Consider the following 21,146-nt stretch of genomic DNA (forward strand, 5'->3'; position numbering starts at 1 on the left):
CCAAAAATCATCACGGATAGAGCTTTCTATCTCGTGTTAACCCCTCTCTTCCCCCGCTTCTGGCTGAGTAGTCGAAATCCACCGAGTCTCGTAACCGGCAGCATGGCGCTTAAACTAACGGTATTGCATGCTATAGATTGATTTGATCTTACTTGTCTTATTGGGAACGCTGTTGCATACCGCTCACTCCATCAACTAACGTCTTAACTACCTATACATCACAGCACTATACAGATTTCAATCCACAGCCACTTTAAGGTATATACTTGCCAAGTGGCGCTATGTCTATAGCGACTAATTGGCTACAGGTTTCAAGGTTTACTGTAGGGTCTAATAAGAGCTAAAGAAATTCCCTAGAGGGGTTCAGGACCAGGTTGCTTCCATGGAGGGGGGCGGGGGTGCTACAACAGCTTGTGGTAATACTGTTAGATTTGCAACAGAGCTAAATTTCCAGAACAGCATGTTCCCGAGCCCAGCAGTATTACACGATTCCCTTCAGGCCAACAGTATTAAGCGACAGGAATAGGATATCTTCCAAGATATCCTGTTTAGTTAAGAGCAGTGTATTCCCACTTTGAACAGCCTGTACTTGGAAATATACTGCTTCGTTAGGAACACTCAATTCTTCTCAACAGTATTATACATTACCTTGTCCTCTAGACTCATTGCTCCTTCCCTTCCTCCTGCCATGTACTACATAGTTTAGCAATTTGGATCCCCTATCATGGAGGATCGGTGACGGCAGCTCGCGGCTATGAGGTCATCGGCTCGGATGGATCCTGCCACTGGCCAGATCGGTTTTCGGATGCTGTTACTGGTTGGCCTGCTTTCGATACCCTGCGACTTCTCCCGTTTTTTGTTCGTCACCATCTGGTTCATCCCGCTATTTCCGTTAGATAGCGTCCACGCCTCGGCTTATCTCCGTTGAGAACGGCATCCTGTTCTCCATCATCTATTCTCTCACTCAGCGTTTCTGGGATAGCCTTCTTTCCGAGTTCGATTGCAACGCCTAAGTGTGCCTTGCCGTTCGATCTCTCTTCTTTAACGGGACAAGCCAAGTAAGCATAATCTAAAAAGCTGTAACCCTCGTTAAGCTTCAAGTTGCTCACGTTGTACCGTGACTTACACCGCCACAGCTCTCTAGCATTCGCTTCCAATCTCGAGAGCAGGATGCCGCTCTTCCCCAGCTTCGATACTCTTCAACAGACCTTTGGCGGTCGGTATTCGCACGGGAAACCGCAAAGCAAAGCCAATGCAAGCGGTGCTACGCCATATCAGGCTCGGCTAGAGCTGTACCCCGCTTACTCGATCGTCGACGATGCGAAGAGCAAGACCAAGAAGCTGAGCGCCGAAGCCACCAGAGAATTCGAGGCAGCGACCCAAAAAGTCCAGGGAAAAGATAACAAATTGGAGCTGTACTCGGGCACATATTATGCTGCCTCCACGTTTGGCGGCTTGATGGCCTGTGTAAGTGGCTGCGGATAACGGCCATAGCATGCAAAGACGACGCTTACCAAAGGGCAGGGCTTGACTCATACGGCCGTCACTCCGCTCGATCTCGTCAAGACGCGGCGCCAGGTCGACTCGAAATTGTACAAGAGCAATTTCCAGGCGTGGGGACACATTTACCGCACCGAAGGCATGCGCGGCATTTTCACCGGCTGGAGCCCAACCTTCTTTGGCTACTCGGCGCAGGGAGCCTTCAAATACGGGTGGTATGAGTACTTCAAAAAGACGTACTCGGATTTGGTAGGACCCGAGGCGGCCTACAAGTACAAGACGGGCGTGTACTTGGCCGCGTCGGCCTCGGCCGAGTTCCTGGCCGACATTGCGCTCTGCCCCTTTGAGGCGATCAAGGTGCGCATGCAGGCCACCATCCCGTCCCAGTACACGGGTACGTTCGACGGGTTCGCAAAGATCAGGGCTGCCGAGGGCACCGCAGGCCTGTACAAGGGCCTCTACCCGCTGTGGGGCCGGCAGATCCCTTACACCATGATGAAGTTTGCCTCGTTTGAGACCATTGTCGAGATGATCTACGATCGGCTTCCGGGGCACAAGAGCGACTACGGCAAGGCTGCGCAGACGGGCGTCTCGTTTGTCGGCGGCTACCTGGCGGGTATCCTCTGCGCAATCGTGTCGCACCCTGCCGATGTCATGGTCAGCAAGCTCAATGCGTACCGCAAGCCCGGTGAGGGATTCGGGGCTGTGACGACGAGGATATACAAGGACATTGGGTTCAAGGGTCTCTGGAACGGTCTGCCCGTCAGAATTGTCATGATTGGTACCTTGACCGGATTGCAGTGGATGATCTATGTAAGTCGGCTGGCGTTTCTTGGTGATTGATTGATGACTGCGACTGACACCTGACAGGATTACTTCAAAATTTTTATGGGCTTCCCCACGACGGGCGGCACCCCGCCTCCGGAGAAGATCAAATGAGTGGTCTGATGATGCTTGAGTTTCTGGCATTCTGCGGGAGATGGTGATGCTTGTCTCAATTACCTAGTCCTGTATGTTTATCTTGCCGGTCAGGGGTCCTGTGATAGAGAGACTGTTGGTTGTCTTTTGAGAATTGACCGCCAATTGCGCAAGTTAAACGTTAGCCCGCCGTCGTGAGTCGTGACTGGTATGTACTGTGGTAATGACCACCTATAGCCTTACAATAAACAGCCCTTGTATTTTGTGTAACGTGAAACTTACAACATCGGTCAAGTCATATTTCGTATCAGGAAACTGCTTCTCAAAAGATATGACGATTGATCCAACGTGAGAGAAAAGAGATACCTTATGCAAAATCACTCAAAACGGCGGTTTGCTAGCACTTCTTTTTTTCCATGAGAAATTTCGGTCGTTTCCTCGTCGGGATTGGGATCTTACGGACTTGAAGGCGCTAATGAAAAAATCAGGAGGGTACTCCGTACGGAGGTACGCATTGTAAGCGTACTGTACTGTACATAGGGTACTGTACATATGGCCCGGGGTTACGCAGTAAGCGGGGCGCAGCTGGACGCCGGGGGATGGAGCCTAGGATGGCCTGCAGCCTTGGCTATTTACGCGTATCCGTACTTCGTAAATCGTACTTGACCACGTAAAGCACGGGTACCATTAGTGGGATGTGATGTGGATCATGACTGACCGCGATTTTGCACCTTACATACAGATGTCCAGATGAATGGAGCCAAAGCAGTCCACTTCTGATGCGTAGGTGATCTGCTTAAAGTGGACTCGGGAGAGGCCTCTTATGAAGCCAAACTTTGATTGTACCTACTCTCTGGTGACTCGTGAGTGCGATACGGGCTCCTATGACAGTAATTGTCCCATACATGCAGGCGGAGTAACCAGGTTACGTCATCTCTTTCTCCCACATTGGTTTGGCTGCTGGCAGGCGCAAAGGGAAACTGCCCCCCCCAATTGCAGCGCCAGGCTGCCAGTCACTCCTAGGTCACTGTAATACTAAGTACGGTACCCTATCAAACATCAGAACCTCCCATGTCGACACTGATAGAGCTTCATCATTACAGCTGCTTCGCCACGCGCATCTGTTCCGTCAAACGTCAAACAGGCCCGGCATCAAGACTTACCAGGGGTTGCCGCCGGGATTGACTATGAACTAACAAGTGCCGTGTCCGAGGGTCCATCCGACTCCATCATTTGATCTATTTACGGAGGAGCTCTACACCACACACCTAGTTTACTAGTATTTCATCGTTTGTGACTCCAAATGGACACTCAATTTCTTCCTGCCCAAAGTGCTTCTCAATAAGCTATTAGCTACCTGCCGTCCTTGCCAACTTCGCTACCAACCAGCTGCTTCTGCTGCTTACGAGTCTACATTTGCTGCCCAAGGTGCCTCGTTGCATTTTGGTGACCATTACACTTTCCGCCCCTCGGGATAACGTTAACTTTATCCTCTGCTCCCAAGGCATCACACCGTTCAACTGAGTGGCCACCATGAAGGGCCAGGCTTAAGTCGTCGTCAATTCTCCGGATTGTCATCTGCCAACGGAGAGAGCACGCATCTGGAATCTGTCACCAACTTGCCCAGGCTCCTCCACCAGAGGATATCTCCTATCGTTATGACCAAGGGTAGCTCTAGTGGCCCGCAGAGGCAGAACACAGTTCCTATAATTCAGGATCTCGAGGGAACGGATTTCGATATCCCACCGCCCGCTTACGGGGACCACCATGATCAACTGCAGCTCTCCCAAGCTGGCTTTGCCGCCGGCGCGGCTGTTACAGGTAAACAGAGCGGATATTCCCTGTCTGGTTCCAGGACACTAACATCACGCCCCCCCAAGACGACGGCCGCGTGAACATCAACATCAGCGAAAAGAATCGACGCCTATCCCAGCTGCTTGGCCCAGCTCTACAGAGGCAGCTCCTTACTGATACCCGGGCCCCCTCCGAGCCCCTACCACCAGCGTACATCCCTCCAAGCCTAGGAGGGCAGCCCGGCCAAACATCCCCTCCCCGCCTGAATGTGGTGATCCAGATTGTTGGCTCCAGGGGCGACGTTCAGCCATTCGTTGCCCTGGGTCAAGTCCTCCGCGACACATATGGCCACCGCGTGCGCCTGGCGACACATGCGACTTTCAGATCCTTTGTCGAGGAAAATGGGCTCGAATTCTTCAACATTGGCGGAGATCCCGCCGAGTTGATGGCCTTTATGGTCAAGAACCCAGGACTGATGCCTGGCCTGGAGACCATCGCGAGCGGCGAGATCAAGAAGCGCCGCCAAGGCGTCGAGCAAATCCTCAATGGCTGCTGGCGGTCCTGTGTTGAGGCTGGAAACGGCATGGGGGCTCCTCCGCCGCCGCGCAGGGCAGATGAGACGGCAGAAGAGCAGCTCGTGCTGCCCGGAAGCCTGAGCGACCGGCCGTTTGTTGCGGACGCCATCATCGCTAACCCTCCCAGTTTTGCGCACATCCATCTCGCCGAGAAGCTGGGCATCCCGCTGCATATGATGTTCACGTAAGTCCCTCATGTTGCATCCAGCAAAAGGGGAAGCAGACTGACAGAAAACAGCATGCCCTGGACGCCGACCAGAGCATTCCCTCATCCTCTGGCCGACATCGCTTCGACGAACGCTGACGACGCCATGACCAACTATGTTTCATACGCTCTAGTAGAAATGATGACTTGGCAGGGATTGGGTGATATGATCAACCGATTCCGAACTCACGTTCTGGACTTGGAACCCATCTCATTGCTGTGGGCCCCAGGGTTGCTTACAAGGCTGCGGATTCCTACCACGTACTGCTGGTCGCCAGCTCTGACACCGAAACCTGCCGACTGGGCCAAAGAGATTACCGTAGCGGGCTTCTACTTCCTCAACCTGGAGTCCGCGTACACGCCGGAGCCGGATCTAGCCGCCTTTCTCCAGGCAGGACCGCCGCCTGTCTACATCGGCTTCGGATCAATCGTCGTCGATGATCCAGACGCGCTCACCAGGACCATCTTCGAGGCTATTGCTAGGACTGGAGTAAGAGCTCTGGTGTCCAAAGGATGGGGCGGGATAGGTGGTGAGGCGATGGGTCTTCCCGACGGCGTGTTTATGCTCGGAAACTGTCCCCACGACTGGTTGTTTAAGCATGTCTCTGCCGTCGTTCATCATGGCGGCGCAGGGACTACCGCTGCTGGTATCAAAGCTGGAAAGCCAACCGTTGTGGTGCCCTTTTTCGGGGACCAGATATTCTGGGGTTCAATGATTGCTAGAGCCGGGGCAGGACCTGTTCCGATTCCCTACAAGAAGCTAACCTCTGAGAATCTAGCAACAGCGATCGAGACGGCACTGAGACCTGAGTGCAAGGCTCGAGCCCAACAGTTGGGCGAGAAGATCAGAGAGGAAAAGGGCACTGACGTTGGGTGCACGAGCTTCCATCAATTCCTAAACATTGACAACATGAGGTGCTCGCTGGCTCCTAGCCGGGCCGCCGTATGGCGGGTGAGGAGAACGAAGATCAGGTTGAGTGCTCTGGCGGCAACCGTGTTAGTGAAGGAGGGCTGGCTGAAGTACTCTGATCTCAAGCTGTACGGATATATCCCTTTCGATCCCGCTCTCTCCTTTTGTGACCAGTGCTAAAAGCTTCCAAAACATAAATAGGTATCGCCCTATTGAGTACGATACCGAAGAGCAGCCTTGGGATCCCATCACCGCGGTTGTGGCGGCGTTACTCGGAGACATTGGTGCCCTGACCATGGCATTGGCAGATTTTCCGCGAGAGATATTCAAGGCCACCCAGGCAAGGAAAGAAGGCACCAAAGCCAGCAGTACAATCAGCTCACCACCTGGCGATGGGTCACCCCTCACAACATCGTCAAGGGCAATGGCTAGCGCCGATTCCATCTCTTTCCAATCTCTTTACTCCCGCTCTGCCTCGGCCAGCGTCTCCTCAACTACCGGGGTTTCTGCCCAGGGCTCGGTAGAGGCTCTATCCCCCGCGATCTTCCCGCAACAAACTCAGAGCCCAACCACTCCTGGCACCCCGCCCAGACCACCCTTGAATTCCGAAACACCCTCCACATCCAACACCACCAAGCCGGCGGACCTGGATATGGCCATCGGCGCGGGGAAAGGGGTGATGCGGATCGTCGGGGCGGGGATGAAATTCCACACCAATTTCTGCCTGGGGCTGGCGCGCGGGTTTCGCAACGCGCCGAAGCTGTACAATGACGACACGGTGCGCCCAACCGAGAAGGTGACCGGATTCGCGAGTGGCGTCAAGGTCGCCGGTAAGGAGTTTGGCCTGGGTTTCTACGACGGCCTGGCGGGTTTGGTCACCCAGCCGATGAAGGGCGCCGAGAAGGAGGGTGGCAGGGGCCTGCTCAAAGGCATTGGAAAGGGTATTGCCGGCTTGGCCCTTAAGCCTGCGGCGGGCATCTGGGCCCTCCCCGCGTATGTCTCCCAGGGTATCACTGTTGAGATGAGAGGGCTGTTCAAACGTGCCGAGGGCGAGTATATCCTCGCCTCAAGGGTCAAGCAGGGCGAGGAGGATTTCTATGCTGGCTCCACGGCGGAGGAGAGGCGGAATATCTTGGCTAGATGGCAGGCGCGGGACATCAGGGAGCAGTTGAAGGGATTTTGGTCTTTGAAGGAGAAGCAGAAGGAGCAGAAGAAGAAAGAGGTTGATGACGGTCTAGGGGGCGTGGAGGAGCGGAGAGGGAATATTGGTGCTTCTGAGGAAGTGGAACGTGCGTCCGCTGGAAGACCAAGGTGGTTCCGTGGGAGGAGTGGTCAGGGCAGTGTTGTGGGTGCTACTGATACAACTAGTACGGCTGCTATGAGCGCGGAAGCAAATATCCCTCTCCGTCCGCCTGCTACCGCTAGCTCCGACTCCTCAAGCTACTTCCCGCTTGACGACGATGAGGCCCTCGAGAGTGCCATCCTGGAATCAGTTGCGCAGACGTCGAGGGGAGATAGGGAAGAAGATGCGCGGGTGGAGGCCGCCATCAGGGCGAGCGTGAGGGCGCTGCGCAGCGCAACTGGACCAGGCAGCGATAGCGGCCAGGTCGCGTGGGAGCCTGATCGCAAGGTGCTTCCTCAGATGATACCGGAACCTCACGCAGGTGATGGCTCTCAAATGCACCTTGGAGAAGTACCTCCCGAAGATGAGGATTTAAAGCATATCACCGACGAGGAGTACCAGGCACTGATCGAGGAGGCGGTGCGGCGCAGTCTGCTGGAGCAGCAGCAGGAGGAGGAGCAAGAGCAATGGGGGGAGATGCTGGCCAATCCATCAGCTGGACTGAGCCCAATTTCAACCACAACGGCAACGGCAACAACGGCCACGGCACAACCTGTATTTGAGCTGCCTGTGGACATTCCCAGCGCCGGCCCTGCTACCATTCCCCCCACCCAGGGCGGCGCCGATGATGAAGAGGAACAGCTGCGTCGCGCAATTGAGGAGTCGGAACGCGAGCACCGCAGCCGTGAGGAGAACTTGCAGCGTCAAAAGACAGAGGAGGAGATCGTACTGCAATATGTCATGCGGCAGAGCCTGGCTGAGGAGGAATATCGGCGGGCTGCTTGGAAGGGCAAGGGTGTTGCTAGACAGGAGCCAGGCGAGCAACAGCAGGAGCCGCAAGAGGAGGATGATGAGGAACTGAGGAGGGCGTTGGAATATTCCAAGATGGGTGGCCAGGGTGGTGCAGGGCCGTCGCGGACGCGGTGAGGCACTAACTGACTACCTACTTGGGGCTGCTTGGGATAGACCGTTGATTTTGGCATACAGGTCATGATATGAGCGATTCTGTGGGGTTCTCAAGACTTCCAAGTTGACATTTATTTGAATTTCGCAATGATTTCATATCTGTTGGAAGTACAGATTAAGTAACCGCTGCAAATGGCTATCGAATCAGTACCTAGCCGGTGGCAGACCGTCATCATGATATCAGTAACCCTCTTCTCCACGCTCAGGCTCCGTTTTCGAGACGCTCATGCTTATATATTTTTCTTTGCGTGATCCAAAACAGCTGCATTCCCAGTCTCCCAGCGCTTAATTACTTTGTATTTTGAGATGCGCCAGGGGTTGAGCCCCTGTTTCTCGAGGTCCGGAAATCGTGTAAGCTCGGCCTCAAGCATACCCTAACAAGTGTTAACCAATCTGTAAGTCGGGCTCATCGAAGGCAACTTAGACTCTTAGAGACTATAGATAACTTACACCGTTCATTGTCATATCAGGAGAGCCCTTGCCGATCAGGTTGCCGTTCACTTGGGCGAGAACGCTCGCTTTATCCGGACGTGTTGCGTTCGGGGTAGGCTGTGGAAGATCGACGACGACACTCCTGGATCGAAGGTTAGATGAATCATGCTGTAGTACTAGTAGTATCAAAATAATTTCAGTCGGGAATATCAGACTTACGAGGTGATGTGTTGACAGGTTTCAAAGCCCTTCATGATGGCATCGATTCGGTCGACCCACTCGTCCCGTGAGACGGTGAAGGGTTCTCCGCCAAGCAGTGATGTGTAGTCGACCAGGATCTCGGGGGCATAGACTTCGTTTCTGCAACCTTCGATGTTCCGCGTGTCGTAGTAGAGGGGCTGTTGAAGATGCGTGTTAGCTTGGTGATTGCATGTCATGATGTCTGGACTACCAAAGTATGTCCTCAGGGTTGGGGTGTGTGTCTTCAAGTTTTCATACCACTTTGATGACTGTGTCGTGAATGTTTGACTTGTCGAGGAGATACTGGGTGATGTCGTATGACGAAGCCATTTTTGCGTTGAGCTCGTGAAAAGGAATTTTGGACTTCAGTTGTTGGGGCAGTAGCTACTAGTAGCAACTTGGCAGTTATGTAGAGTCAAGAGATTGATGATAAAAGAAGTCGTCGCAGACTCGGATCATGGATGGACATTTATAACACATCCTGATAGCTGATGCTACTTCTGAAATCTGAACTGATATCATGGATGCCAAGCAGTCAAACGCGATACGACCGAATAACTCCGTATCGCCGGGCCGGACTTACCTATCCGGCGCCAAATGGGCCCATAGATGCTTCACGAAGCTGAGGCTTAAACGCAAACGTGTGGCAGATGGTGATATGTGATTAGTCAGAGTCCGAAGCCCATAAAGTACTTTGCAGTAGTGACCGTTAGTGTTCTTCAGCAAGGTAGTAGTACAGTGGAGTGATAACATCAAACCCTCCGAGTCCGTTGGGCGCTTATGATATCAATTGAAATTCATTACGCCGTTCCGTCACCGGCGACGAAGTCATATAGACCCGTAACAGCTGATCGCCCGCCATGCCGTGCGTCTGTCATCTCTAGGTATCAATTTCGAATATACCCACTGTACCCAGTCCTTGGAGTCGGTCATAATCATAATCTTTAACTAGACCAGCCCAACCAACATTCAACAATCAAGTTATCAACATCATAACATGACACCCTCGATCCTCATTCTGGGCGGCACCGGCAAGGTGGGCAGCCGTCTGGCGCGCCAGCTCTCAGCCTCTCAACAGCCCATCCTCGTCGCCTCCCGGCGCGGTACAGGCAATGGCCACGGTGTTCCGGTCGCCTTTGACTGGCACAATCGCGAGACATGGGAGAAGCCCTTTGCCACGGCCGCATCGCCAATTGGTGCCGTCTATCTCATAGCCCCGCCCTCGTTGGACGCCGACAAGATCATGAACGAGTTCATCGACTTTGCGCGCGAGCGAGGGGTGCGCCGGTTCGTGCTGCAGAGCGCATCATCCATCGAGCCCGGCGGGCCGGCCATGGGCAAGGTACATTCGTATCTTATAGAGCTAGGACAGCGTGGAGAGGTGGACTGGGCTGTTCTCAGGCCAACCTGGTTTCAGGGTATGTACTAGATCAATCTCCAGCAACCTAAGGTTCTCTGTTGCTGAGACTGACCGTTGGACCCCTCTATAGAAAACTTTGCAGACCAGCCAAACCACTACCGATCCATCAAGGAGGAGGGTAAAGTCTACTCGGCGACTGGTGACGGCAAGATTCCGTGGGTGTCAAGTGACGACATTGCTGCGGTAGCGGCGCGAGCCCTCACTAGCCCGGAACCACCCAACACCGAGTATCTAGTCCTGGGACCTGAGCTACTCTCGTATGGCGAGGTCGGTTAACCCATGTGACAGCAATATTATGCTCAACCATGCTAACGCCCCTTTGTAGATCGCAGACATTCTCACCGATGTCTTGGGGAAGAAGATCGTACACGTCGACCTTTCAGCCGAGGGCCTCGAGGAGCGCCACCAAAGCTTTGGGATGGCTGCAGAATATGCAAAAATGATGAGCGCCATGGATACTGCCATCAAGTTCGGTGCCGAGAACCGGACAAACGACGTGGTCTTGGCTGTGACGGGTGACAGGCCCAAAACCTTTAGGGAGTTTGCTGAGTCTGCCAAGGAGACATGGCTTTGAATTCTGTGCCCTTTTTGTGGCATACTTACTATAGGTGTATTATGTCTCTCTATATCGTAATCAGTAGAGGAAGCAATGCAATACCTCATGTCGATGGCTAAGTAGTTCGGTTTTTTGAAATACTGTATTCATTGATTCGACTCGGATTGAAATCACTGAATGAAGTCCATTGTCTGGATACCAGATTCAGATCCTCCTTGAAGTTAGGACATCAGAGTCGGAGCAATACAGGATGACTCGGGTTTGATGAGGGCATGGAGTCGTACCGGCCACCTTAGAAAGAGAGATTTGAGCAGGGACAGTAGTCTGGGAAGGTCCTACCTACATAGTAGGTACTAGTATCATTCGTCAAGCAGAAGCCATCCAGAATCAAACTCAAACTTTCGAAGTTGAAAGTTGGAACAGCTGCCACGGCGCCATTTAATTGCTCCGATCAACTGATGGAGAAGTTTCGGTTACCTCGACTCGTAAAACTCCCATATCACCGCTGCAACAAGCAGTTCATTCTTGATCACATAGTATTGCTGTTATTCTTCCATACGGAACACAAGTCCGGGTACGTAGGTTGGAAGGTTACTACTACGTAAACCGTAGAATACATACCTATCCGTAATCCGTCAGTACAACCCATGCCGAATCTGACTCCATGCTCCCCTTGATCGAGCTCACGTCACCGACCCAATGCACATCATTATGAGGTGGGAAAAAAAGTCTGCACTGGCATTTCATCTCATTGATAGGATAGGTAGTATACACGTGTATTTCAGGTAGTATTGTTGCCATCATCGAACGCCAACTTAAACGCCAGGACAGGATCGGCGCCGCCATGCAAATGACATCATCGGTTCCTGAACTCCTGCAGTGACAGCGCCAGGGGCGCTGCGTACACTATTTGTAGATCTAGATGGTCGCGTGCCTCACTGAAAGAACACAGTACCCAACACATTCCTGGATAATTACCAGTTAACGTACGTGTAAAGAGACGTGTTGAGCCTCCGGTTGCAGTCATTCCTTTCCCTACAAGGGCGCAACCGCTTATTACCTTAAGGTACACATAAACTCCCGCTTCACCTAACCACCCACGACAGTTCTAGACCATCGCCGAACCTAACCTGGCGTATATTCTTTCCATAGAAGTGTCGTTGGTTTTTATTATTTCAATTTCAAGAATGTCGCCATCTTCATCTTCCAAAACCCTCCGCGACCGCCTCCAACACGCCCTCCCCCCTTACACAGGTTCTTACAGCGTCGGCTTTCTCGAGCTGGAGCTGCCGGTCCGCGAGCCTCGGCATTTCTCTCATATCAAGCGGAATAACCAGTACGCCCTCAGACTAGACACGGTGCTTTTCGCCGTGTACTACCCCTGCGATCGCGACCCTGTGTCCGGGCCTCAACAGCAGCACCGAAGGAGAGGAGACGGGGAAGAGGCGAACTCCAAGTTCCACTGCGGATGGAGCCGTGAAAGTCGGCATCATGACCATCCGCGAAGCTGGAGGACAGGAAGGAGTTCACACTCCCGTCCGCTTTGGCTCCCTCGCCCGCGCGTCTCAACCTGCAAGGGTTTCGCCCGCTTCTCCAACGTGCCCCATTGGCCCGTGACAACCTACCTTGCGCTGACAAGCATGTTCACCAAGCTGCCGGCGCACCGCAACGCCTGGTTATCCTCCCAGTGGCCTACCGTTGAGCAGGAAGACGACGCCACACTTGTGGACAGCCAAGAAGAAGGCGAGCTAGGAGAAGGTGACGGGGGCGATAAGCACAAGCCAAGTTTCCCCGTTGTCATCTTCAGCCACGGCTTGGGCGGATCGCGTACAATGTACAGCTCCATCTGCGGGGAACTCGCCAGCTTCGGGATCGTGGTAGTCGCCATGGAGCACCGCGACGGGAGCGGAGCAAGGACCTACGTCAACTGCAGCGACAACAACAAGGGCAACACGACGGGGCCGGTGCAATGGGAAAAGTCAGAGAGTCAGGATTCGTTGCGAACCGCAGAACCGCCGGGAAAGGAGCAAAAGCCAATCACAAAGCACAAAAGAGAAGACTCGAGCCCATACTATAGGGTTGACTACCTGTTCCCCAAAGACAATGCGAGAGACACACGGCCGAACAATGCCCGTGGTGTCGACACGGAATTGCGGGCGGCGCAAATCGAGATGAGGCTAGCCGAAATCGAGGAGGCGTTTTACATCCTGGACTTGATAAACTGCGGAAAGGGAGACCAAGTGCACATCCAGAATCTTCGCCAGGGTAGCAACGTGGGTTCCTGTTCGATGGGCCTCAACGGCGTCGACTGGCGAGATTGGTCAGAACGGCTCGACCTAGCAAGCGTCACCATAATGGGCCATTCCTTTGGCGCAGCGACCGCAGTAGCGGCTCTCAGGTCCGAGAAAAGATTTACCTGGATCACCCAGGGCATTCTGCTTGACGCGTGGGGCCCCGCAACCCCGGAACGTACCGAGAAAGAAGCGGTACGGAAGCCGGTATTGTCCATCGGAAGCGAGGCGTTTATGCACTGGACGGAAAATTTCGACCGGGTCGAGCAAATATGCCAGGAGGCACGGGCGGCAGGAGCGCTTTGCTGGATGACGACGATCAGAGGATCGACACACTTGTCGCAAACCGACTTGGCTGTGCTTTATCCAAATTGGATGTCGTTGCTTATGAAGACAATCGTGAATCCTAAGCGCGCCATATCCCTGACAGTGCATTCGGCACTTGAGTTCCTGAAAGTCGTTCTGCCGAGGCAGCAGACCCGGTTTACCAGGGCGTGGGCCGACGAGCAGCTGCTGACCAACGCCGACTCCGAAACCAAGGTTTTGTCTGATCACCGACCTGACGACAAACGGGTCGCGGCCCGGCTAAAGATCCCCAACGAGTTCTCGCTGCGGCTTAGAAACGGATTTAGGGTACCAACGGACGCATCCGGGAGGCCAATGAAAGGGCTGGTAAACTGGGGTGCTGGAAACGAGATTTGGTGTCATCAATCACCGGGCCGTGATCTTGTTGATCAGTACATGAGACGGAATGGCTGGATGTCTGACTCGACTACGTAGCCTGCAAGGTCCCATTTTCCAAGTTGAACTCTTTTTCCTGGCTGGACGTAGATCCCGGTCGACCGAACAACCAGCCTGAATATCCGCCAGCAGTGATTGAGCAGCAGGCGCACCGTCGGTGTCAAGCCTCGCGTGAGCTAATGCCTGCTGTGTAAGCAACATGGTCAGCGGAAGCAATGTCTCGATCAGGTATATGATGGGACCCTTCTTTGCACATAGACGGGCATGTCTCGGCGCTGAGAAAGGAAATCCGCTGAGGTCGACAGGTGTAAGAAACTGGCAGAACTAAGCAGTGTGCTGATGCCATGCATGTTTGCCGACTGCCGGCTAGGCCGTTCATATTAACTGGTCAAATAAGTCAAGAATAGCAGCGCGGGTATTCCCCACGGGGTCGGGCAGGGCGGCAGGGCCAATGGCGTTCGCATCCAGACCCTCATGCTCGGGCGGCAGATCATGGAGGGAGAAGAAAATAACAGGCGAGAGGAGGAACGGGGTGGTTGAGACGATGGCGAGAGGCGGGGTGGAAGCGAAAGAAGACTGAGGAACGCGTAATGCTCAATCTATGAATATTTAATATTGCTCTGAGCGGGAAGAGGCGCCATTCTAAGGGGCCGGGATGCTAGGTGCGGCGGGGAAACAGTCCGATGCGTACGGGGAAAATTGGCTGGGTAATATGGTTTGCGTTCTTCGACCAGGAAAATCAACGAGCGTGGCGGTTTCGGCGGCCTTTGGCGGAATCCCGAACCACCATGGACAACCTGCGTGGTATCACAGAGTGGCATTGGCGAGTTGCACGCCCTGGACAAGTGAGCCTCAATGGAGCGCTTGCCCAGACACCAAGACGATGCACGCCGAGCCGATGCCCAGGCCGGTTCCGTAGAGTCAAGCGCAAACAAGCAACATCCAAGAACGAGCGAGGGCACAGTTACCAAGAACCGATCTCCGGAGGTCAGGGGTGCATACGACCACGGGCGCACGATGCGGCAGATCGGAGGAGTTGCAATGGTGACGATGTTTTTGTTGCCCAGGGGCTGGAAATCGAGATCGACCGGAGGCTCATGTGCACAATATGGCAGTACCTTAGCGTGAATGTGCCTGATCTGCTGCGAAGAGGATGGAACTCGCATGTATGTACAATAAGCCTTGCAGTGGTACTGTGGTGAACCTTACCTACTACATTTGGCTGGGCAGGAGCCTCGAGGGCTCAATCAATTCGTGCTTATCTCAAGATCCAGGAACTTCGAATAGGTAAAAACGAGCTCCATGGGCATTGCAGCAGCAGGGCTCGGAGGGAAGATGTTGAGCTGCTCGTCAAGGCCAACGTTGAGCTGACGTTTGGTGAGGATGGACGTCTTGGTGTTGGGGGGAAAAATGCCAAGTGTTCCAAGAAACCCTGGCTCTTGCCAGGGGGCACACCCTCGTTGTGGCTCTCTCCTTCCATTTGGGTGGCTGCAGGGGTCCGGGCGCCTGGCAACGCCTCTTTGACGGGCATCTTGGTTCTCCTGACGTGCAACCGCCGACCTCCTATCGTTTATGCCCTTTCCCTATGGAATTTCGAAGATGCAGAGGTCGTCTGGCACGCATTTTGCGTTTTGCGCATGAAAGCCGTCAGGAAGTTCAACGCCAGGGACAGGACAACCTCGAATGTATCTACCGCACCCGACGTTACCTGTCTTCAACTGCGACCGAGCACACCTTCCCCGTTTTGTGCTCGGCCTGTTTTCGTTAATTATTTTGCCCGCCCGAACACCTACACGAGGCTGTTTGGATCTGTGTCACCACCACACTCGACATCTCGGGTTGTGGAACCTCAGACGAACAAAATAGCAGCACAAGACCTGCCCGCTTTGAGTACATGGCTGCAGCACGCCGTGTCCAGCAAGCCGAGTATTCATTTTGCCGCCGTGGAGCTGAAGCGGTGAATGGCCGAATGCCCACGCCAGCCTTGTCTCTGTTTCTCGTGTCGTGCTCTGCTGCCTCCACGACAAGCGGCGGCAAGATGCCAGTGCATCATCCTTGCCCGGTCTTGTCTTGCGTGTTCTCATTTTTATCTCATTTTATTTTATTTCTTCTTTTTTCGCGCATCTGCATAGTCATACGGCAGTGCAGCAGGACCACTAGCTCGGACAGCCTGGTAGGCATCGGTCTCTTCTGGTCTGAGAGATGATGTGCTCCGTTGCTGTGACTGGGACTAAAAGCAGGTTACGCAAACAACCACGGGTTGGGCACAAAGGGGAAAAAATACCCCGACTTCATTTCTTTCCTCATCCCTCCAACGAGGGAGCTGATCCCGAGAATCCCACCTCCCGCGGGACAGTCCATTGTAATAATACCCGTGTTGATTCCCAGGCAGGAGTGCGACTCTGCAGGTCAGGTCCGCTCGCCACCGGATGAAGAGCGAACGGAGGCAAGGCATTTTATCCGTGGCCCCGGACATCTTGCATTCACCCAAGCAGCTGCGGCTACGCGCGCCAAATTTCAGACATTGCTCCCTCACTTGCGGCAGCTCATAGTCAGTGGGCTCTGTCCCAGATCCAGCTTTGCCAGCAAGGGGTCACACCACAGACCGCAGGTACAGCTTCCTCAAGGCTCCCCCCTTGCCCTATCTACTTACAGCTTACAGTGTTTACCTCGCGTCCAACCACTCCTCTCCAAATGCCCATGCCATACTCTCGCTTCGCTGCGCCTTTGGCCCACTTGATCCCTACAATACCTCTCCTCTGCTTCCCCGGTCCTCCCGAATCTCTCTCCTCTGTGTTGTGGACGCTGTTCTTTATCTAACCCCTGACCCCCGTCGCCATGGACATCCTATTCTCTCCATACGGCGTCGGGTGCCTGCCCAAGTCAGCCATGGCTGAGGTCCAGCAGAGGACTGAGGAGCTCCTCACATCTAGCAGCTTCCAGCGCATGTTGGAGCTGGAGAAAAAATACAAGGTGCGTGGTGGCCCTCTTGCTACCCCCCTTGCTGGGTCGCTGCATGTCTTTGTCGTCGCTTGTCTTACACTGACGTGTGTCTCTAACCTGCGTCTGCATCCCGACAGATGGAGCGATTGCGTGGGACTCAACAACTACTTCCCCCGCCCTCTCGGTCTTCCACCGAACAGAAAGACGGGCCTCCCCCTCGGCCGCCTCGTCCTGACCATCTGTCCCAGGAGCAAAATTATCTAATGCTGAGAATTGCGCAGAGGAGTGTTATCGTACCTTCTCTTTCCATTACCATCCCCCCGGCCACAGACTACGATAAAGGGGACCACTTCAGCGACGGAGAGGAAGAGCAACAGGGTGAAAAGCATGCTGGTCTTGGCACTCCCACGAATAGCGAGGTATTGCACAAGCAAGTAAAGTTCCTCGCGCCAGAGGACGGTCAGGACCAGGAGGTCGACGAAGATGAGGAGGAGGACGAAGCCATGTCAGAGCAATCATCAATATGTCAGTCGCCGAGTTGGGAAGGCTACGGCCAGAGAAAGAAGGAAAAGAAGTTGGAGGCCGAGCGCCGCAAACGAGAAAAGGAGCGGACTGAGAAGGAAGCCAAAGCGGCTAAAAAACGGAATACTACCAGACTGAGCAAGCCTCCGCCGCCGCCGCCGCCGAGAACTGCCAGTTACGACCCGAGGCCTAGTGGTATAACAAACGCGGACCGCTCAATGTCAGACCCGTTGCTCACCAACCAGCATCTTCTAGAAGCCAGCCAGGCCATTCACAGGCCTGAGGATGTTGGAAGGGCGGCCTCGGCCGACGACCTGCAACAGAACTGGCGACATCGCCATGCTGTTCCCGAAGTCCTCTCCGGCCCCAGATCTAAAATGGAACCGTCTGGGAGCGGCAAGAAGCTGAATGGGGAAACGGAGAAAACCTTCAGAGCACAGGCCATACCTCCATCTTTCGCATGCAGGCCGGAAGTGCGATCTTTCCGAGATGCACGCCCGCCGTCCGCCTCGAGGACCCCAATGCTCACAAATGGAGCTCGCCGGGAGGGGTACGTTCACTATCAAAGGGCGCAGAGCCAGGAACGGGCAATGGCTGCGCTTGCGGATGAGCAACTTGTTGGAAATCTTGGCCAGGTCTACCCCCCAAGGAGCAGCTCTCAGCAGGATCAAGAACCGAGACGGCTTTCCCTGACGCAAGAAGCAAAATTCGCCGCAATGAAGCTCGTAGGCATGAGAGGGACTCCCGCAGTGAGTGATGATATTGTGAAAAGTACCAGTTCGAGCACCCAGAACGATTACTTTACCTTCAAAGCCGTCCCGTATTCCGCCTCCGGCTCAGAAATTACGCCGTCGATGGGGAATATGCCTACATTACCCAGGAGTCGGGATGGGCCGACGACGCAGACACATGTCGACTCACATCCTTTGGCCGCGGTTGCTGCTTCATCACACAATACTCGTGGATTGGATGAGAACGCCCTTGTCAGGCCACCCACGTCCCAAAATTCTGCCAGTTCATCAGATCCGTCAGTTGCCGGCCCGTTTTCCAGCCACAACAGCAAGAAGGCTCGTAACATGAAGGGTGCCGCGATGGCCGCTCTAAGCATGTCCAAGAGTTCTCGGGACCAGCCAGAAGTGTCCAAAAAGTCTGTGTCAGCGCCACCTTACTTGAAACTGCGAGCTCTGATGCATTCCCGTGCGCAAACTCATGCAGAGGGCGGCAAGGTGCAGCTGGCCACCGACAGAGCCCCAGAGGGATTCTCGGTAAATATCCCCACAACACCCTCATAGCCCGGTGTGATAAATTTCTAATGGAATCCAGAGTCCCATGGTGACCCCCGCGGTTCCCGACCCAGTCAAGACAACCGAGACAAGGGCTCCGGAAGGGTGCCGGGCTTCAGAGGCTTCTTCGTCATCATCCGCCTTTGAAGACGGATCGGCACTTCCGTCACCGGCCACAACTCCGGACACTTCACGGCCACAATCAGCAAAAGACATTCCTTTGGCTGCAAGTGAGCCCCGAAAAGACCTGCCTCAGCGTTCCGGCCTGCAAGATGACGAACGCACACTTCGGGCTTCTCTCGATTCCAGCAAATCGAGCACTCCTCGCCTGGTTGATGCCGAAGTACGCGAGGGCGTGGAGATGGATGATCAAGACCGATGGAGTAGGACAGCCTTGCCAATTGATATTGACGCTGACCCTCAATCGCCAACGACTTCAGAGCCAAACATTGGCAGCTTGGACGCTGCCGATCAGTGGTTGCCAAACTACCCGCCGGCTTCCCCCAAGACGACCCAGCAGCCCATCTGCGAAACCTTCCCTACGGCGGTGCAGCACCCGCAGCCGCGCAAACCGTTTGAGAATCACGGCCTCAGTCGCTCTAACACTGACACTGTCCTTATGGTACCGCCGCGATCCAAGAAACGGGGTCATGCTAAGCCTAACGGCCCGATGGGAAGCCCGAAGGAAGCTTCTTCCCCAATTGTGCAGGCAGGCGGGGACATTGAAAATACTTATGAAGGACTTGGGGTTGCCGGCGAAGGGGATAGACTGGCTCAGACACCGACCGTGAGGCCAGGTGTGGATGGAGATGATAGGCACATTGATGAGCGCTTGGGTTGCTCAAGATCATTGAGCGATAGTGCGGTATCCCTTGAACAGGTGAACGTTAAGATGAAGGAGGTAAAGGAAGAAAAGCATAAGAGACAATATCACCAAAGACAGACGGAATCAAGAAAGCCGGATATCGAGGCGGAATCAGAGTGGGCCGGACGGAGGGACGAGGTTCAACAGACTTCCGATGGCCATATGCACCGCAACTGGACATCTGGCTCAATCTCCTCGACGAGTTCGAACGTTCTCTCTTCCGGTCCAAGATCACCTGCAGATTTCCAACTCCCCAGCAATCCTTATCTTGCGGAATTTTCAGAGCCAGCCAAGGATCAGGCTACGTTTCCCGAGATTTCAACGTCTGCCGGATCGCCGTCTCCTCTGGCCAGCCCAGTGTCTCGTGCAGCTTCGAACCCTTCGCCACAGCCTCGGATGCAATCATCGGCAACGAGTTCACCAAGAGCATCCACGCCGGCCGGTCGACATGGCGGAATAGTACCAGTGTCAATACTCAAGCAGCCAAAGAACGCGACGGTCGAGCCGGCGGCGACGACACCCAAGGCGCCTGTCCTTTCAGCGATTCCAAAACACATGCAGTTGCAGGCGGGTCTCTCGGTCCGGCCACCAGCTGCGGCGGCAGAGACGCGCATGGCCCCGATTGCCAAGATGTTTGTGGAGTGCTGCAACTGCAAATTCTACCATGACATGCCGTCCAAGATTTATGAATGCATGGCCAAGCCAGACGCGGTGGTGGAGGATAGGGCGCTAGGGATTTCGGGTGCTATTACAACCATGGTCAAGTGCCCATGGTGCCATCACAACATGAGCAGAAATTGCTGTGCCGGTTATGCGGCGGTGGTGTACCTGAAGGAGAAGCTCCATTGACACTGAAGGGAGAGGGTCGGGATAGTTTTGGCTCAGAGCGAAGCAGTGGAGGTGCACATTGGGTTTCCTTTGTTACACACGCCTGCTTTCTTTACATTTTCTTGCCAAAGGAGAGCTTCAAGCAGTGCCAAGGCATAGCCACTGGACTCTGGTGGTTCTTCTTCTTGGCTTCTGTTGCTCAACTCGGTCTCAGTTTCATACCTTATCACCCAGAAGACATTCTCCCACAGCATAGTCATGCATTACATTTCATTTGTTGCAGCATATTCGGTGTGGATTACGAGAAGAAAAGCCTGTCTTTTTCGAGTTTCGTAGTGTTCAACATAGGATTGTACCGATATATTTCATGGGATGGGAAGCTGAGTAGATGCGATGCGGTGATAGTCGCCAAGCAACAAGGGTGCACACTTTACCTCCTCAACATTCCTAGAGGGGATGAAATACACATGTATACATGGACATATGGAGAGGCGTTTTGCATGTCGGCCGCCTAATAATCACATCACGGCAGTCTTCAAATTGTTCTGCTCTTATATGCTTCTTGTGTGTGAGGTGCAAGTGTTACATCCAACAGTTTCTCTATAACAACAGGGCAGGCGACTGAGATCAGTCTGTTACCGCCATTTCGGAATTCGGCTCCTGATAATCAACATGCACTGCCGGAAGTCCGCCTGCCGCACGTTCTTAAGCCCTTGTCGTGTGAGTATTGATGAAGCTTACGTCGCCGTGCGGGAGAGAATACATGGAGGACGATGCAGTACAATACTTTATTTGATGGACAGGGAATTTGCATG

The 21,146-nt window shown here is 54.0% G+C and overlaps 6 protein-coding genes across 6 annotated transcripts; 5 read left to right on the forward strand and 1 right to left on the reverse strand.

Annotated features, from left to right (window-relative positions):
- The first annotated feature begins 946 nt into the window (after positions 1–946).
- On the forward strand, positions 947–2,476 carry N656DRAFT_774735 (mitochondrial carrier). Its single transcript, XM_064814330.1, has 3 exons — positions 947–1,467; positions 1,525–2,313; positions 2,371–2,476. The coding sequence occupies exons 1-3, from the start codon at positions 1,171–1,173 to the stop codon at positions 2,437–2,439; spliced, it is 1,155 nt and encodes a 384-aa protein (XP_064674032.1). The 5' UTR covers positions 947–1,170; the 3' UTR covers positions 2,440–2,476.
- Positions 2,477–4,076: 1,600 nt separating this feature from the next.
- On the forward strand, positions 4,077–8,171 carry N656DRAFT_701402 (glycosyltransferase family 1 protein; the record flags this gene model as incomplete). Its single annotated transcript, XM_064810944.1, has 4 exons — positions 4,077–4,239; positions 4,299–4,971; positions 5,026–6,030; positions 6,104–8,171. 4 exons carry the CDS (start codon positions 4,077–4,079, stop codon positions 8,169–8,171), a joined length of 3,909 nt encoding a protein of 1,302 aa, XP_064674033.1.
- An 80-nt stretch (positions 8,172–8,251) lies between these two features.
- On the reverse strand, positions 8,252–9,544 carry N656DRAFT_745509 (uncharacterized protein). The gene is made up of 4 exons (XM_064812902.1): positions 9,141–9,544; positions 8,862–9,040; positions 8,661–8,784; positions 8,252–8,584 (listed from the first exon to the last, which is right to left on the reverse strand). The coding sequence occupies exons 1-4, from the start codon at positions 9,210–9,212 to the stop codon at positions 8,441–8,443; spliced, it is 519 nt and encodes a 172-aa protein (XP_064674034.1). The 5' UTR covers positions 9,213–9,544; the 3' UTR covers positions 8,252–8,440.
- Positions 9,545–9,620: 76 nt separating this feature from the next.
- On the forward strand, positions 9,621–10,984 carry N656DRAFT_774739 (NAD(P)-binding protein). The gene is made up of 3 exons (XM_064814331.1): positions 9,621–10,300; positions 10,373–10,569; positions 10,628–10,984. Exons 1-3 carry the CDS (start codon positions 9,880–9,882, stop codon positions 10,874–10,876), a joined length of 867 nt encoding a protein of 288 aa, XP_064674035.1. The 5' UTR covers positions 9,621–9,879; the 3' UTR covers positions 10,877–10,984.
- A 919-nt stretch (positions 10,985–11,903) lies between these two features.
- Positions 11,904–13,994, forward strand: N656DRAFT_745515 (uncharacterized protein). The gene is made up of 2 exons (XM_064812903.1): positions 11,904–12,257; positions 12,342–13,994. Exons 1-2 carry the CDS (start codon positions 12,046–12,048, stop codon positions 13,927–13,929), a joined length of 1,800 nt encoding a protein of 599 aa, XP_064674036.1. The 5' UTR covers positions 11,904–12,045; the 3' UTR covers positions 13,930–13,994.
- A 2,734-nt stretch (positions 13,995–16,728) lies between these two features.
- N656DRAFT_794774 (uncharacterized protein) lies at positions 16,729–20,352 on the forward strand (the record flags this gene model as incomplete). The annotated part of the gene is made up of 3 exons (XM_064817331.1): positions 16,729–16,863; positions 16,971–18,620; positions 18,679–20,352. The coding sequence occupies 3 exons, from the start codon at positions 16,729–16,731 to the stop codon at positions 20,350–20,352; spliced, it is 3,459 nt and encodes a 1,152-aa protein (XP_064674037.1).
- Positions 20,353–21,146: the final 794 nt, after the last annotated feature.

This window comes from Canariomyces notabilis, assembly GCF_033297395.1.
Source record: "Canariomyces notabilis strain CBS 508.74 unplaced genomic scaffold N656scaffold_2, whole genome shotgun sequence".
NCBI lineage: Eukaryota > Fungi > Ascomycota > Sordariomycetes > Sordariales > Chaetomiaceae > Canariomyces > Canariomyces notabilis.

Coding starts and splice junctions, on each gene's coding strand:
- N656DRAFT_774735 (XM_064814330.1), top strand. CDS start 1,171: ATGCCGCTCTTCCCCAGCTTCGATACTCTTCAACAGACCTTTGGCGGT. Junction 1,468..1,524: donor TTGGCGGCTTGATGGCCTGT/GTAAGTGGCTGC, acceptor ACCAAAGGGCAG/GGCTTGACTCATACGGCCGT. Junction 2,314..2,370: donor GATTGCAGTGGATGATCTAT/GTAAGTCGGCTG, acceptor GACACCTGACAG/GATTACTTCAAAATTTTTAT.
- N656DRAFT_774739 (XM_064814331.1), top strand. CDS start 9,880: ATGACACCCTCGATCCTCATTCTGGGCGGCACCGGCAAGGTGGGCAGC. Junction 10,301..10,372: donor CAGGCCAACCTGGTTTCAGG/GTATGTACTAGA, acceptor ACCCCTCTATAG/AAAACTTTGCAGACCAGCCA. Junction 10,570..10,627: donor AGCTACTCTCGTATGGCGAG/GTCGGTTAACCC, acceptor GCCCCTTTGTAG/ATCGCAGACATTCTCACCGA.
- N656DRAFT_745509 (XM_064812902.1), bottom strand. CDS start 9,212: ATGGCTTCGTCATACGACATCACCCAGTATCTCCTCGACAAGTCAAAC. Junction 9,041..9,140: donor ACGACACAGTCATCAAAGTG/GTATGAAAACTT, acceptor CATCTTCAACAG/CCCCTCTACTACGACACGCG. Junction 8,785..8,861: donor ACCTGTCAACACATCACCTC/GTAAGTCTGATA, acceptor CCTTCGATCCAG/GAGTGTCGTCGTCGATCTTC.
- N656DRAFT_745515 (XM_064812903.1), top strand. CDS start 12,046: ATGTCGCCATCTTCATCTTCCAAAACCCTCCGCGACCGCCTCCAACAC. Junction 12,258..12,341: donor CCCTGCGATCGCGACCCTGT/GTCCGGGCCTCA, acceptor GAGCCGTGAAAG/TCGGCATCATGACCATCCGC.